The 12277-nt window shown below is 46.8% G+C and overlaps 4 protein-coding genes across 6 annotated transcripts; 2 read left to right on the forward strand and 2 right to left on the reverse strand.

Moving 5' to 3' along the window:
• The first annotated feature begins 1065 nt into the window (after positions 1–1065).
• On the forward strand, positions 1066–5363 carry BDCG_08489. 3 transcript variants are annotated; one of them, XM_045424275.1, is made up of 4 exons: positions 1109–1493; positions 1645–2093; positions 2222–2386; positions 2459–4351. In XM_045424275.1, exons 3-4 carry the CDS (start codon positions 2384–2386, stop codon positions 3431–3433), a joined length of 978 nt encoding a protein of 325 aa, XP_045282575.1. In that variant the 5' UTR covers positions 1109–1493; positions 1645–2093; positions 2222–2383; the 3' UTR covers positions 3434–4351. The 3 variants fall into 3 exon arrangements, with proteins under 3 accessions (XP_045273024.1, XP_045282575.1, XP_045282574.1); XM_045424276.1 differs by having other exon boundaries at positions 1066–1493; positions 1645–2386; positions 2465–5363; XM_045424274.1 differs by having other exon boundaries at positions 1645–2386.
• A 413-nt stretch (positions 5364–5776) lies between these two features.
• Positions 5777–6679, reverse strand: BDCG_08490 (arf/Sar family, other; the record flags this gene model as incomplete). Its single annotated transcript, XM_045424277.1, has 4 exons — positions 5777–5869; positions 5950–6015; positions 6088–6332; positions 6532–6679. The coding sequence occupies 4 exons, from the start codon at positions 6677–6679 to the stop codon at positions 5777–5779; spliced, it is 552 nt and encodes a 183-aa protein (XP_045273025.1).
• Positions 6680–7187: 508 nt separating this feature from the next.
• BDCG_08491 (uncharacterized protein) lies at positions 7188–12276 on the reverse strand. Its single transcript, XM_045424278.1, has 9 exons — positions 10064–12276; positions 9930–9958; positions 9833–9872; positions 9445–9760; positions 9245–9358; positions 8844–9166; positions 8350–8754; positions 7324–8272; positions 7188–7209 (listed from the first exon to the last, which is right to left on the reverse strand). The coding sequence occupies exons 1-8, from the start codon at positions 10367–10369 to the stop codon at positions 7937–7939; spliced, it is 1869 nt and encodes a 622-aa protein (XP_045273026.1). The 5' UTR covers positions 10370–12276; the 3' UTR covers positions 7188–7209; positions 7324–7936.
• On the forward strand, positions 11264–12181 carry BDCG_08492 (acetyltransferase; the record flags this gene model as incomplete). The annotated part of the gene is made up of 2 exons (XM_045424279.1): positions 11264–11483; positions 11554–12181. The coding sequence occupies 2 exons, from the start codon at positions 11264–11266 to the stop codon at positions 11937–11939; spliced, it is 606 nt and encodes a 201-aa protein (XP_045273027.1). The 3' UTR covers positions 11940–12181.
• Position 12277: the final 1 nt, after the last annotated feature.

The raw sequence follows: 12277 nt of genomic DNA on the forward strand, positions 1-12277 counted from the left end.
CACGAAATGCACTTCAGGAGTTGCCAAACTGACGTGAAGGCGTTGGCGGCGGACTGCAATATTGGACGATGGGTGTTTGGATTCCGTAGTGTGAGAACTAAGTTTACCATCCGCTCCATGGTCAGTCCTTATACTCTCCTTCAAATTGTACAATGACTTAATTTTCCTTTCCCCGCGCCTGGTACCACCTGCTCCACTCATCCCCATGTCTTCAAATTAGCCTTTTAACTCGTCCCTTCTGTTACACTGATCTACGCATGGCCTGGCGCGTTTTGTGATTCGTGGAAATGGCTTTTTTCTGCGCCTCTGGGACCTTGTATGGGGAATATCATGCACTGGTAGTGAATCTGCCAGCTTCTCCAGCCAACTCCCAACTCTGAATGGATTCCCCCTTGCTTTGTTTCAGTGTGGATGACATAATAACACATTATGTTTCATTTGTCATAAACCAAAAATGGAGACAAGAGTGTGCAAATCAAGCCACTGGTAGAATGACCAGCTATCAAGATATAAAATAGCTGATATTTTTTCCATACCCCTTTTCGTTTTTAGTGCACAAGAAAATTAGGCTCCTAGGACCAGGAGTAAACATGGAGCAAAATAGATTCTTGGAGATATTCCTCGTCATAGGTTAAGTCTCAAGAAAAGAGAGAAAGGGCTGTTCTCTACTAGAGATATGAATTAGCTATTATCTTGGAGAAGTAGAAACTGCCTCTGCAATGATGTCATCTGATGCCAAGATTTCTGTTAAGCATTAGCGTTCAGAACATTCAATCAAAGGTAACTATCGCAGTGGCGTGGAATCTATACCCATGGATATATATACTACATTGTTGCAGGTGTATAACGAGATAGAAAATGTTATTTTCGAGATACGGGCCTAGACCGTCCTCTCCGAGATGCAGGCCAAGGCCACCACTACCACTAAGAATTTAAGCTGTAACTCTGTTAAGTATTTACATTTCCTCTCTTAACTAGAGTTTTAAGGGGGGGGGTTGTTAATGCCTGTTGCACCTGAATAAACCAGCTACTGTTTAACTAAAGCTAGTCTAAGTCTCCTGCTCTCGAATGAAGATCCTTGAATGGTTAACAGTATTATTATTACTGTGTAGTTACAGCTTAACTTCTTAGCGCTAATCAAAACTTTTGAGAGGATCCTCTGTACAGTAAATATTACACAGACGAGAGAGGAAAGCAGCCTTTTGATAAGCTCGGGAACCCGAGCCGTCGCTCTTCATCGCTGGAGGACTTGCGACGATGCAGGCCCACTCCCCTCTCCCCTCCGTAGAACCACAAACCGAACTCAACCACTGCTGTACATAGAATACTGTATGTGCACACACGACGATCGGCAGCTTTCCTCGAAATCTGCGTATTTTGTCTTTCCTCTTCTGTTAGAGGGCTTCACCGATCATCGACGTATGTACACAGTATGCCTGGCGCGGGAAGCGGGCGAATAGGAACGGAATAGGGTTTCCAAAATTCAACACTAGGTTTGTTTCCCCCACAGGCTTGCCATCCCAACCACTGGCATCCAGCGGCCAGCATGGCCCAGAGCTCCCCTCCCTCTGGCATAATGATGCAAGTCTGACGATAGCTCCATTTTCTCCTGCGAGCTGAATGAGCAGCCGCAAACAACGATAGGTCCCATGAGCAACCAGCTCACCGTCGCTCGGCTCAAAAGCCGGGTCATCTTCCTATTCTTATGAACATCCTCAGTTTTGAACAAAAGTGCCCCAAGTTCATTTTATTTCTACCTCGTAACATACCCGGTGCAGCATGTATAGATGTGGCTCGAATGAGAGACATAATTCCCGTCCTGAGAGCTGTGGCATGTGTTCCTCCTCTGGGTGAATTCTGACTGGCACGCATCGTGAATACCTGGGAATCCATCCAAGGCCAACAGTTTGCCTGGAGAGTCGCTTCCGCTGTTGCGCTAGTTCGTTGACGGGTTACATGGCAGCTGCCACATTCATCGGCTCCGGTCCCAGGAACGCACGGTGAAATCTCCGCTGCAGTCACTTGAGAATTAGCACAAAGCTATACACTGCGACAGACAACACAGCAGCAAGGTCGAATAAATAATACCCTAGGTACACCTCTTCACCCTTGTCCCGCTCCGTGTGTTGCTCCTGTTTCCCTCCTAAAGACTTTCCTCCTCCTCCTCCTCTTGAAGACACTCGTTTTTCTCTCCTTTTCTCCCTAACCTCGCACACCCTAGACTTCTTTTTTCAAACCACAAGCTCCTTTCAATTACATTCAAGTCGCTCATTTTCTGCTGCGGACTGTCTTCCTAGCAGTGTGCCATTGAACTATAGGTAATAAATAGTTTAAAAGACAATTTTTCTCTCATCTCTGCTTTGTTGCTGAAACTTGTCACAAAATGGTGTGTTTACTCCCTGAGATTTGCTTTATATACACTGCACAACCGCATTCAACAACTCACATACATGCAAAGCAACAGTCTACCACTCTCTCCTGGCAAGATCCACCACTTGCATCTTCTATTCCAACCATTACCCTATTCACCCTCGTGGCGCTCTGCCTGGCTACATTTGCCCGAAAGGTCCGGAAGGGATATCATGATTTCCTTGCGCTTGGGCCTGGTGGGACACCATCCACTCCTGTTGGCTATCTTCGCATCTGCGTCTTGCGCATCTTTACCTTGCGTAATCCCCTGAACCCTCCCCATATCCCATCATACATTCATCCACAAAGCGGGATCCTCAATGACCTACCCAAGCGAATCGGCAGCCGCCCAGAAGTTGTTGGGATTGCTCCGCAGCGGCAGATGACTGACCGGGGCCCGAAGGCCATATATGCCGCCTTGACCGCAACAATTAAAGAGCTATCTCTCCGGCACCCAGACAGCTTATTCCTGGGGGTCTCCCGCTTCGAAAAACACAACACGGGCCTCTTCTCCCTTCCTAGATGCCAAAGCCATCTGACATGCAACGGCGAAATCTGCCATTCCCATGCGTACGACGGTAGCATGCACCTCACCCTCCACCCAGCAGACGTCAAAACCATCATCGAAAAAGGCTGGGGTGAGCGCCACCCCTTAGCTCGGGAAAGCTGGTGGTGGAGATTCCGGTTCGTCCCGCCCACTTTCGTCCTAATCTACTCCCCGCGCACCGTGGAAGAACTACGCTGCGTGACTCAGATCATCTACGCCGCGTCGTGGTGGATTAGCGGGATTGATTTACGCAAATTCGACCCGAACAACGGCATCACACCAGCAACGGTTCATGAGCAGGAATACCAGCAGCGGCAGAAGCAGCAGCAGGAGAGCAGTGAAGCGGAAAGTGACGGTGTGAGAACAGACCAGGTATGGTCCTCCTACTCTACTGAGCTTAACGCAAATGCAAGTCAGGCTTCAGCTTCAGGATCCGCGACGTGCGACATGCCCGGGTTTCCCATGGGAGGGGCATGAACCAGAGCAACCGCGAAAATGGTATTTATTTTCTTCTCCCCACCCCAGGTTCAGTCTGGGGGAGGGTAAACCTCATATTTCGCCTAGAGTGTAGACACAAAGGAAAATGATGGCTCAGCATATAATTTATTGTCATTGGTTTGTCTTTCAACCCTCTACAGAAATGAGATGGACACCGCGCAGCCAACACAAGACAACTCTGGAACAACACTCAACACTCAAGTGCCCCCTACACTCATTGAAAGAACAAAATACCAAGTGCTAAGTTGTTTCAATCTTTTTTCTTATTTGTTTTCCAGCTAGGACAGCGTGCGCGAAAGTCTCCTAGCAGCAACAAGTTTATAAAAGAAATTAATGACTCCCCCCAATTCAATCAGCAGTAGTGTAAATTGGAGAAAAACGCTCTTCTGCTATTTAAAATGCTGGTAGGCGCTTTTCCCTTCTTTTTTACTCCATTGTCTCTTTCTGTGTTTCGCAAATTCTTCATACAATCTTCAACGATTTCTTTAATCTTCCCTCCCCCCCCTCTAATTCTGCTTCCCATTTTTTTCCGGCTGGCACTAAGCTTGTTAACCCCCCGCCTGTTTCCCCTCTTCCAGGTGGGTTTCTTCTTCTTTTGTTCTATTGTTTTAAATGAGAATGGGGCGTCTGGAAAGGCTCTTTACGGTGGCTGATATCTTTTTCTTTTTGTTGTGCGTTTCTTAATTGTTTAGAGGATGGCTGGATGGATGGACTGATGGATGAATCAGGAAATATCCTCTCACGCCCACTCCGTGTTTTGGGATTTTCTTGCCCCCTTTTCTGCCTTTTAATCTACCATTTTTATTTTGTCCGTTTGTCAATGTTTTAGTTAAGTCAATGAATGGGAATAATTTAACGTGGGAAATTGCAATTGAAAATCGAAAGCAAAAAGTCAAAGCTATATTTTGCTATATTTGTGAAGTTGCAAAGGAGTACTCCGATACTTTCCCTTTTGCACAGTTGCATAACCTGCAACTTCTGCAGAATGGGATGGGATGGAACGGGTAGAACACACCTCCCTTCCTCACTACAAGTACTCTACTCTACTCTACTCTTCACATTCCACTTCCCTCCATCTCTCTACCATGGAGGAGTAACATGCGATGTGAAAGTGGAAGCAAAGCGGCAGGAGTCTTAATGTACGAGATGAAAGAGCACAGGAATAAATAAATATTGGAGAAGAAAGGGGAATGACAAGAGAAGAAAGTGGCAGCGCACTGGTGCAAGAGATAGAACCGAAAAAGAGAACCATCTGACGGACGAAATGACATCTACACATATCTCATGTCAAAGTGTTAAAAAAAAGAATATAAAAAAATGCGAGGGGGGGGGGGGGTGTGGGCAGGATGCGCGACGCCTCTCTTTCTCCCTTTTACTACCCGTGGGCTGAAGGCTGAAGTGAGGTGAGTAGTGATATCAAAATCAAAGGCAGGCTAGCCGGGGCCGGACGAGCAGAGCACGAATTTCCTACGTAGCCACACACCAAGGCCCTTATCCTATGCTATTTTATCTGGGCAAATCGAGCCAATACAGCGGGAAGAGGGAGAGATGAACCCTTTAATTGATTTTCGTAAGGGGCACACACGCACATACTTCTATATCGAAAGATGGCGATGCATGCATGGAGAGATCGATGGAGAGACGGATGGACGCGTAAAGCAAAGCTACCAACGCAACCAAAATGCAGCAGGTCAACAGTGTACGAGGACGAGATAAGGAATGGAAAAGGAAAAAAGAGGAACCGAAGTAGAAAGTTTGAGATAATATAGTTACTTTAAAACAATAAAAGAGGAAACAGGCGAGTTAATAATGATAAATAGTAAAAAAAAAGAACATGAAGTCAAGGGGGGAGGGGCACAAAGAGCTGAAGATGTATGCGCATAGTGACATGATTAGCAGACCCGCGGGGGAGGTGGAAGGGGGGGATGGATGCAACAAGCCAGAGAGAAAAAACAAAAAAAGAGAAACAACAGCAAAAGAAAAGACTCCAGTAAGAAAGCAAAGGTTGGGGGGGGGAAAAAGTGATCTCGTTCTGTTTTTTTTTTTTTTTTTTTTTTTTTTTTTCTTTTTCTTTTTCTTTTTTATGTGTTTTTCCCTTTCAAAGTCCCTCTCTCAGAACATGTCAACAAGCCCATGTGATATTTTTGAACCTGCTTGCACCACCCAATGGAACAAACAACGCATATTTTTATTTTTACCAGGTATATTGAAGAGGTGGAGATAGGGGGGACAAGGGGGGGGGGGGAACGAAGAGCGGGGCGGCTAAAAAAGGGAGGAAGAGGTTTGTTTGGATTACTTCCACATCAATTCATGTTTCAACATTTACTCATGACCCGCCTTCTTCAACGCATTGGCCAACCACTCCAGGCCTTCATAAAGACCATCGCCAGTCGTAGCACAGGTAGATTGAATGTACTGATAAGTAAAGACGCGAACGGTTAGTAGATGGTCATTTTTGCATCGCGGAAATATTCGGAATTGGGACGTTTGCTTACCCATGCGCGTCGTGTCAAGCTCTGTAGGCCGAGCTGTTGGGTGATCTCGGCTGGGCTCATAGCGTTCTATCAAGCGAGACATTTATTAACATATCAAAGCAACAAATACACGTAAAGAAAGAACAGTAAGGGGCGCACCGGGAGATCTTGTTTGTTAGCGAAGACCAGAAGTAGGGCGTCGCGTAGTTCATCCTCGTTCAGCATGCGCTGCAACTCCTCCCGAGCCTCGACAACACGGTCACGATCATTGCTATCAACCACGAAAATGATACCCTGGGTATTTTGGAAGTAGTGCCTCCACAAAGGTCGGATCTTGTCTTGTCCACCGACGTCCCACACGGTAAATTGAATGTTCTTATATTCGACAGTCTCGACGTTGAATCCTGGACGCAGTTGGGGTGGAACATTAGCACCAGAATTGGTATTGTTAAGGAGGTGAAGAATCGTTGGTTGCCCATATCCCTCTACGCATTGTGATTGGGTTTTGGCTTTCTTTTTCCCCATAGGCGTCATCACAGGCGTCATCACAGGCGTTTCCAGGGGGCAAGGGTTGGTGATCGGGTTCGGAATCGAAGAACTCACCGATGGTAGGGATGGTTGTGACGATTTCACCGAGTTTCAGTTTGTACAAGATGGTGGTCTTTCCAGCAGCATCAAGACCAACCATGAGAATTCTCATTTCCTTTTTTCCCCATATTCTATCGAACAGTTTCGAAAATGCCATACCCATCTTGGCGGTATTGAGGGGGGAGAGGGATTAGAGAAAACTACCGTTAAGGGGGACACGAGAGTGGGTAACGAGTTAGCGAAATGTCTTCAAAATGAACATTGCAACTGGTGCAACAGGTACTGTAGTTGAATAGGGGCTCTTGAGCTTATCAAGAGAGTAGATAGGCAGCAATATGGGGTTTGGTAAGGGCTGGGGCAATGAGAAGAGATAGTCGTCCGGCGCAGGGAAGCATGTGCTGCCCAACAGAAAGGAGGACACAACCACGGCCAAAGAGGGGAGGGGGGCATTGAGACTCACGGGATATTAAGAGATGGGCGCGGAGGAAAGACGGGCGGACGAGATGGAGATGGAACAAGTCAGGAGTCGATGAGGGATGAGGTTGCGGAGGTCCACGAGATGGATGGGATGTGTGGAATTTTTGGCAGCACGAGGAATTCGGTGGTTAATTTGTCACCCAGATAACGTGACCTAAGCCTCGAACCCCCAACGATTTGTCGAACGATGGACTTGCAAGAGTAAATAATAAACTCCTCAACTAACAGTCAATATGGGCTTGGTGCTTGGGATGATAAATTTACTTGATCTCGACTGTTGTTGTATTTTGATGGGAAACGTTGACCCTACTGCGTGCTTCTTATATTTACCTTCGATTGCGTCTGCCTGGTTCTGCCATGCTCGGGCCCCATAGAAGAGGACACATATCCCCTCGATAGTTCCTCTCAGGAACCAGCTGGATACATATGCCAGGTAACAACAGCTCTAGAGGCTACAGAATTCCTACAATTCTAGTCTTCAAGAAGCAAAAATTATAACATAATAGAACAAAAGCTGCATGTCTGAACATCCATATGTGTGTACATGTACAAATATATTGCTATTTTGTACGGCAGCCTACAGTGACATTTGGGTCAAATTGATTTTTTTGAATGTTTTTCAGCGTAAAGCTTAATTCCACATAAAAATATATCCATATGACCCAAATGTCATATATAGGCTGCTATACTCCGTACTTTGCCTATACAGAGTGAATGAAGCAGCCTACCAATTCTCCAGAATGCGGTAGCAGGTTGTTTTTTAAGGTTTCCGCCATGCGTTCCACATGCACAGAACGAACATGGTAAACCTTGGGAAGCAATCTAGAGTGCTGAAGTCCACTTTAGTTATGCAGGATACGCGGCCTGAGGAGACGCGCAGAATCCCATGTCAGCCCCGATCGCCATCAATTGAAACTTGGAAGGAATCATGACCAATTCATCTCTATCCAACTTTGCGCTTCCTCCTTTTCCCAAAGGCCGCTACAGAAGCGCGGTAGAAACTCTTTGCAAAGGATACATAAATTGTCTTGCCCTCAACTGTATCAGTGGCCCATCCATATATCACGAGAACTAACGCTGACAGCACCAGAAGCACCGCAAATGCAATCCAATATTGTTTCACCGTGTACACACCCTGGAGCTCCTCGATCTCCGTCGAAAAGTACCCAGTCATCAGAGTGACTGGCAGGAAGAAAATGGTCGCTTTAGCTATGAGAATCGTAGTTCGAGTCAACCTTTCGACCGCCTGTGAATCTTTGACGGCGATTAAATTGAACACCTGGAAAATATTGAAATTAGTATAAATGGAAATGCCAGAATTAGAGTAAACACCTCCAGATGGGGAGCAAATCATACCATAAACGTCATCGATTCCTTCTCGGCTAGACACTCATCGATTTCACTCAAGGCGTACAGCCTGATTCGATCAAGTAGTCGTTCAAATCGGCCAACAGCAGCAGAGCTAAGCTGGATGCCACCCAGTTCACTCGGATTAATCTCGTCAAACCCGTTGGGTCTCCATGAGTTCCCCCTGCTCAGTAAGTCGAGACCGAAATGACCGCCCCGCTGGTGAGGAGGATGGTGCATGTTTGCGGGCTGAGAGTTCCGAATCTCCTCTCGAAGCAGACGCTGCCGTTTGAGGACACGGTTGACAATCAAATCATAGCTCTGATAAATGCGTTTAAGGACGGCGAGCTGCCTCCCTAGTCTGTGCAGGTCGTCAATTAACTGCACCTGTGCTCGCTCGAGCATGCGTCTTCGCTATATTTTCTAAACATTAGCCGCCAATGGACGTAGGCATATGAATTGCCTTCGCAGCGGAAGGTAACTATAATTTAAGTTCCACTCACTAGTTTATCAAGCGCTGCATTATAAGAATGTTCCCGCCCGATAACCAGGTTATAGTTCGCAGGCCAGTTATCAAATAGGTAATAGAATAGTAAGCTGGCGCCTTCTCCGGGTTTAATTGCTGCCGTGCCGGTCTCGTTCGGGAAATTCCTCACATACGTAGTTATGAGCGCGTTGCCACGTTCGCTAGCAATGTGCTGCGAGGATATTGCGGAGAATACCAAATTGGTGTTTCGTCGAATGACCTCAACAGCTTTCTGCCGTTCTCCTGGAGCCAAACCACTCGGGCCAGGAAATGGGGTTTCATGAATTGATATTACAGTTCCTAAATTTGTATAGAGGTTAGTTTAGGAGTTAGGAAGTAAGAACGGTAGAATACAGAATAGGGAAAACCAAAACAAACCATCGTCGCATATCAGGAGCCAAGTCCAAACTCTTTTACCGTCCGGTTTACCTGCAGAGTTCCTGAGATCAAGCCCTGAAACGACATGTAGCGAGTTATAACCCAAACAGAGATCTAATCAATCGTCTTATCATCAGTATGCACCAATGGGTGAGAAAATCGTAACACCAGATACAAAGGAGGTCTTGTCAAGTCCATACATTTCTCTCCGTAGTCCACCGACGAAAAATGCCATATCTTATTAACAATTTGGGAAAGAGAAATTTTGCTAAACCCCGTTCCATCGAGGGAAGATAGTGCCTTTCCCGCCTGCTGGACACCCCCTAGCTGATATCCTCCCTCTAGATCTGCCACGGAAGCCGGCAAAGACTTTCCTTCCGGTTCTAACTCTGGCTCATCCGTGTCGATGGATGTGAGCTTCGGAGAAACTGCGGAAATTTCTTGTGAAGGAATGACGGGCTCTGAAACCATCATCGCTTGGAGGCGGGCAGAAACTTTGTAGTTGCTGGCTACAGTCTAGGGGAAGCAGATCAGTCTTTATTCGAACATCAATTTCTGCTAAGATAAATCTTATCTAGTTTGACATACCTGGACAAGCTCCGGTTGACGTTCGGGTGACCATATATTACTACGATAACACATTTAGCCATAGAATCAAAAAGATCCTCGATGTTATCAAACTTACATCCATCTCGTTTCTAAAGATTTGGGTCTCTATATTCCACGGATCAGTTCAAGTTAGCCTTCATATAACATAGCACGCCGATGCCTAGATAATGGTAAGGAGGATCTAAGAAGGTAGGGAATGAGCATACATACCTTCGAACTCAGCAGCGCAGCAAAGTCCTCCTCCTCGAGATCAAAAGCTGCATATGCTTCATCGTCGCCGAAATCGACAACGAAATTCTGAGTTGCTTCGTCTACTAAACAGCCCTGACATTCCGCAAAATGGATAGCGTTATCAAGGTTTCGAAAGGATTCCCATAACTGTGGCCTGCTGCTGGTGACGCTCGAATAGTAGTCCTTTGCAACCCCTTGGAGTGGAGCATTGTTAGGGCTAGTGGAGTTGTCTCTGTTGTGGTCGTTGGTGTTGGTCGTGTTGGTGGTAGGTCTTGGTGTTGTCATATTAACTATTTCTGTACATATATATATAACTTACACTGACAGATTCCGCAATTCAACGCGGGTAATCTTAAAGCTCTAAACAAGTCACCTTTGTGAGGAGTTCCACTTATACGCCGCGTATATTTATGAAATCTTGGGACGTTGAAAACATACAACGAGGCTCTCACCAGGAGCTTGCACTGCCTGGGCGCGTGCGCTACTCGCTCGTGACCACTCACACGGCGCTGTCCCCGAGCTAACACACACCACACCACACCAACCCCGGACGGATCGTCAGCTGCGGTTCACTTGGCGACTCGCTCGGCACCGCGGCGGCCACGGGAGCGTGCGTGCAGAGGAACCCGGCCGGGGGGATAGCTGACTGACTCGTGAACAGAGTCATGTCGTCGTTGTTGGCTCGGGACAGTCAGATGAGAAGTCCAAATTCATTTTGTTTAGTTAGTTAACTTACCCTTTTGGGTGACTTATTTCAACCACATTCCGGAAGGAAGTTAAATGATCCAGTTTAATATGACATGTCGATCTAAACACAGAGCATTGGTTCCAAAGGTTAAATTACTGTCAAAAGCTCCTCGTTCTTCCTAGCTGCTGTGGGTTCCGCTCTTTACCTCGACGGAGCTGTAGCTGAAAATGACTATCAGCACTACCTCCCTACAGAAGAATATCCACGAAAGCCTTGAATGAATATGCCAACTTTATAGCCCCCCCGGCGACTGAACAAATATTTAGCCAGAACCAATGCAGAGACTTTAAGGGATCTCCAGCTTCCAGGCGCATATCCCACGGCGCGCACGTCGTTTTTTTGGGTTACCGGTCTAACTAATGACTCAACGTAAGGGGCTCTCCGGGGGTATTTATTTAGTTGAGGCATGTGACCCTTGTCCTTGGGGATAGATGGGAAACTGGCCCCAGCTCGAAAATTCAAACGAAGTGGCGCATTGGGCAGTCATTGAGGAGAGCATTTCGAAAACGTTTTATCTTCAAATCACGAATCCGTATCTACATCCAAGCCTTCGCGGAATGGCGTCCCAAACAAAAATTATCTGCATCCCTCAAGCGCTGCTATCATCATCTATGGGCGCACTCTGCCAACGATATAAAACTGCCCGCCTCCGTGCATTGAAAGAAGACCCACAAAGCATTCTCTTCGACATACGACAAAGAATCAGAATTCGACGACACAGTCTGGGCTGAACGTCTCCAGAACCCACAGGCCAAAACATTCGTTGTTGTTCGCACTGAAACAACAGGCGACACAGAAATTAGCGCGATAGAACAGCTATCAGCAGATGAATGGCTGGGGATGATAGTACTCCTCAGGCCCAGAGCGCTGCCCGCGGACGGATCCGAATCCAAAACTCCATGGAACTCTTTTATGGCCGCATCGAATATTAACCAATCTCCAGATCCGGCAACAATTGCGGCCTCCGAGGCTGCTTATGTAGCCTGTTCCATGTTTGTTCTAGCGGAGGCACGGAGACAAGGCCTGGGACGCAAACTTGTCCAGGCAAGCGTTGAGGACGCGTGGGCGGAAGCTATGTCTATGCGCGCGCGACAAGGGCAAACCTAGGTCTCTGGGCGGAGGCGCAGAACGAAGCTGCTCGGAAATTGTATGAAGGGTGCGGGTTTAGGCTCCTTCCCAATGACCCTGCAATGGACGCTCTGGACAATCCTCAGATGGCAATGGGAAAATGTGTGGAGCTCAAGTCTGGTGGGGAGTCGAATAAGGGAGTGCTCGGGGTCAAGCTTACTCCCCTATTATTATTATTTTATTTTGCGAAATTTTGACGGGGCGGAATTTATGGGGTGGATGATATATCGATAACTGATACGGTGTTACTTATTCATTGGATACTTGTATCTGTTTAGAGAACGCGGTTCGCACTGAATTAATGAATACATATTTGT

This window comes from Blastomyces dermatitidis (assembly GCF_000003525.1).
Source record: "Blastomyces dermatitidis ER-3 genomic scaffold supercont1.11, whole genome shotgun sequence".
NCBI classification, from domain to species: Eukaryota; Fungi; Ascomycota; class Eurotiomycetes; order Onygenales; family Ajellomycetaceae; genus Blastomyces; species Blastomyces dermatitidis.